Source organism: Rhea americana, unplaced genomic scaffold, assembly GCF_003343005.1.
Source record: "Rhea americana isolate MKP2758 unplaced genomic scaffold, rheAme1 scaffold_952, whole genome shotgun sequence".
Taxonomy (NCBI): domain Eukaryota; kingdom Metazoa; phylum Chordata; class Aves; order Rheiformes; family Rheidae; genus Rhea; species Rhea americana.
In genome coordinates, this window is record NW_028187147.1 from 3,407 (window position 1) to 7,447 (window position 4,041).

A 4,041-nucleotide genomic window follows, 5' to 3' on the forward strand; every position below is an offset into this window, starting at 1 on the left:
GGGGGGGGATGTTGCTGGGGGACGTGGGGCACCTGGGGACACCCTTGGGTGGGCACGATGGACATGGTGGCACCTTCGGGTGGGGACGTTCCTGGGTGCTCGCTGGGGGACAGGGTGCCCCAAGCCGGGGGGCAGGGGGGACACAAGGACACGGCACATGCGTGGGGACGTGAAGGGGGTCCCCCGGGTGAAGGGGGTCACCTGGGGTGGGGTGTCACCCCGAGGAGACACAGCCCCAAGCGGGTGCCGCGGGGGCACCTGCAGGGGACGGAGCCTAGCTGAGGCCCTCATGGACACCCAGAGGTGGTAGGACGGGTATTGGGAGGGCACCCAGAGAGGCTGGGGGCCTGGGCGGGTGCCGGGGGCACCCAGGGGTGCTGGGGAGGGGGAGGGGCACCCACCTCGTAGTAGAGGTCACCGTGGATGGTGAGTTTGGGCTTGGTCTGCCACTTGAAGAAGGCGTCGTGCAGCTTCTGGTAGTCGATGTCGATTTTGCCCATTTTGGGTCGAACCTTCTCCCTCATCTTCGACTTCATCGTCTTCTGCTCCTCCTGTGGGTGCTGGGCATCAGCGGGGCACCCAGGGGCACCCAGAGCCCTCCGGGATGTCCCCATCGCACCCCCGGGGCGCCTAGGGGATGTCCCCAGTGCCCCAGCGGGCATCCAGGATGTCCTCCATGCCCCAGCTGGGCACCCACGATCAACCAGAACGTCTCCAACACCTCAGATGGGCACCCAGGGATGTCCCAAATTAGCACCCGGGGTCCTCTGTGACAATCTGGACACCCCAGATAGTCACCCAGCATCCCCCAGGACACCCACAGTCTCCTGGGATGCCACCAACAGGTGCTTGGGATCCTTGAGGTCACTCAAGATGCCCTAGATGGGCACCCAGGATACCCCTGGGTGCCCCTAACCGGCACCAGGGATCCCGCAGGACATCCTGACTGCCCCGATGGTTCCTCAAGACGTCCCAGCTCCCCTCAGCGGGCACCCAAGGTGGCCCACGATGTCCTGAACGCCCTAAAAGGGCACCTGAGATCCCCCCACGACACCCCCGGTGTTCTCCAGGATGTCCCCGCTGCCTTTGATGGCCACCCAGGATCTCTCAGGACACCCTACATGCCCTGATGGGTCTCTAGGACGTCCCCACAGCCYCGGATGGGCACCTGGGATCCCTCAGGACCTCCTGAATGCCCAGATGGGTTCCCAGGATGTCCCYACTGTCTCCAACAGCCATTCAGGACATGCTGGGGGCTCCAGACAGGCACCCAAGATGCCCGGGACAGACACCTGGGATCCTCCAGGATCCCACTCTCAGTGGTCACCTGGGGATCTCTCAGGACATCCTAAATGCCCAGATGGGTCTCTAGGATGTTCCCGTCACCTCTGACGGGCACCCAGGATGCCCCAACAAGCCSCCAGGACATTCCTACCACCCCTGAAGGGCACCCAGGCTCCCCCAAGACCTCCCAAACACCCTAGATGAGCATCCAGCATCCCCCAGGACATGCCCACCACCTTCAACAGGCCCCCGARGCCCCATCTCCAACCATGACCACCTCGGGGGCAGGTGCCCATCCGGGCACTGGTGTCACAGGTACCTTCTCCTGCAGGGCCTCGCGCATCTCCTGGATGCCGGTGCGCTTGATGAAGTCGGGCARCTCGAAGGGTGGCTTCTCGATGCCTCTCTTGCCCTGCAGGTACTTGCGCTTGAAGCACCAGTGCCGGGGGACGGGCACCGAGTTGCGGGTGGCTTTGAGGTGCACCAGGAGCTTGGGGTCCTGCGCCGTCACGTCGTGCATCTCCACCACGTCGGGGCGTGCCACCAGCTGCCGGGTTACAGGCGGGCGCTGGCGTCACCCTCCGGGGTGGCCTGAGGTGGCCCCAGTATGGGTGGCCACACTGGTGTCACGTGCRCCCCAAGGTGGGCAGAAGACCCTGCGCTCCCTCACCTGCTTCAGCTCAGCCACGGTGAAGCGGTTCATGCGCCGCAGCTTCTTCTTCGACAGCTTGGGCACCTCGGGCTTCTTCTCCTGCCAACGGCACCCCGGGGTTATCAGGGACAGGGTGCCAGCGGGACCTGCCACCCTCAGCCCGTCAGTGTGTCCCCTCCACTCCCTGTCACCCTGGTGTCCACCGTGGTCACAGTCTGCACCACTGTGTCCATTTTGGTGCCCATCTCCACCATGATGTCCACCCCAGTCCGTAACCCACCCATGGTTCTCGCTATGGTCCCCATTCCTGTCATGGTGCCCGTCTCCATCACGATGGCCACCTCAGGTCCTATCCCCACCATGGTGACCACTGCAGGTCCTACCACCATCGCGATGCCCATCCTAGGGCTTGTCTCCACCACAACAGCAAAAATGGTGCCCGTTTCTGCCTCAGTGCCCGTCCTGGTGTCCTCTCCCCACCACGATGCCCGTCCTGGTGTCCTCTCCCCACCACGATGCCCATCCCCACTGCGAATCCCATCCTGGTGCCTGTTCTCCCCGAAGCGACCACCACTGCGGTCACCCGTAGACCACCGTGACACCCATCCTGGTCTTTGCTTCCAYGGTGCCCAAAACGATGCCAATTCCCACCGCAGCGGCCATTCCTGTCCCATCACGGCACCCAAAAGGGCACCCAACCGGGCGCCCACCTGCTCATCCTCCGAGCTATCATCCTCGCTGCCCTTCTGTCCGTCCTCGAAGCCCTTCTTCTTGGGCACGGCGGCGTTCTCCTGCCTGTCCGCCTTGTCCGGCTCCTTCTCCTTGTCCTTCTTCACGTCATCGGTGAGCTGAGGGCGCGGCAAAAGGCGCCGTGAGGTCCCGCCCGCCGCGGGCGCGGCCCGGACACGACCGCCCGCGCCAATTCGACCGTTACCTTGAAAGCGTCGAAGATCCTCTTGAAAAAGATGAAGTTGGGGTCGTAGATCTCGGGTTCCTCGGTGATGTACTCGATCTCCACGTCGGTGGCGGTGGCCTCCGCGCTCGCCGGGCTGTCCCGGGCGGACTGGGTGGCCCCGTCCCGCGTCGCCCTGGCCCGTTTTTTCTTCTTGCGGTTGCGCCTCTTGCGGTTGCGCTGGCGGGAAGGAGAAGAGCGAGGGAGGTGAAGGCACCTCACGGGTTGGCCCAGGGTGGGCACCCAACGGTGCCCTCCCGGCGGAGCCGGGTGGGGAGACGGTCGCCCCCGGCGCCCTCACCTCCTTCTTGGAGAGCAACGCGTCGTCTTCGGCTTCAGAGGCCGAAACGCTGAGCGAGGCCCGCGAGTCCGTCTCCATCTCGTCGTCAGCTGCGGGGCACGCGCCACGAGTGAGCGGCGGGCGCCGGGCACCCGCCGGGGCCCACCCCGGGGTGCCCCCCGCGAGCTCACCCGAAAGCCCGGGGACGGTGATGAGCTCCTCCTGACGGATCTCCTTCAGCTGCAGGATCTTCTCCAGCGCCTGCGGGATCTTCGGGCCTATGGTGGAGTCGTCCGGCTGCGGGGAGAACCCAGGCGTCCGGGTGGTCCCTATGGTGCCCCCCGAGGTGTCCGGGGTGCCCCAGTCCCCCCCCAACCCCAGCGACCCCCGCCCTACCCCCGTCCCCCATGGAGACCCAGGTATCTGGGTGTCCCACTCCAACCCCCACCCGTTATGGGAACCCACGTATCCGGGTGCTTCCTCTCCCGACTGGTGACACGGGCACCCAGTGGTGCCCTTGCTCCATCCCACCCCCCACCCCGGGGGACCCAGGCGTCCGAGTGGCCTCCTCCCCTCCCCCACCCCGGTTCTCACCTCTCGGCTCTCCTCGCCGGGGGGCGGAGGGGGCCCACGGGGGCGGGGGGCACCCATGGGCATGCCGGGCATGGGGGCACCCATGGGTGCACTGCCTGCGGAGAAAGGAGCTGCTGAGCGACGGTAGGGGCCACCAGAGCCACCCGGTGACCCCCASGGCGATGGGGTCACCCAGGGACCCCCATGGGGACAGACAAGGGCACCTCGGTGGGGGTGGCCAGGGACACCCGGGGACCTCGACGGGGACACGGTGGCCACCACGAGGCACGAGCACAGTGG

The 4,041-nt window shown here is 66.2% G+C and overlaps 1 protein-coding gene across 1 annotated transcript in view; it reads right to left on the reverse strand.

The window, feature by feature from the left end:
- Nucleotides 1–4,041, reverse strand: part of SF3B2 (splicing factor 3b subunit 2) — a gene marked incomplete at its 3' end in the record, with an annotated part of 9,738 nt that overhangs the window by 3,220 nt on the left and 2,477 nt on the right. Inside the window, exons 4-11 of the mRNA XM_085325051.1 lie at nucleotides 3,763–3,857; nucleotides 3,360–3,465; nucleotides 3,190–3,278; nucleotides 2,871–3,068; nucleotides 2,647–2,784; nucleotides 1,955–2,035; nucleotides 1,604–1,831; nucleotides 402–551 (exon numbers count right to left, since the gene is read on the reverse strand). Of these exons, the coding sequence (XP_085181177.1) occupies nucleotides 402–551; nucleotides 1,604–1,831; nucleotides 1,955–2,035; nucleotides 2,647–2,784; nucleotides 2,871–3,068; nucleotides 3,190–3,278; nucleotides 3,360–3,465; nucleotides 3,763–3,857 (1,085 nt within the window). The remainder of the gene's footprint in view (nucleotides 1–401; nucleotides 552–1,603; nucleotides 1,832–1,954; nucleotides 2,036–2,646; nucleotides 2,785–2,870; nucleotides 3,069–3,189; nucleotides 3,279–3,359; nucleotides 3,466–3,762; nucleotides 3,858–4,041) is intronic.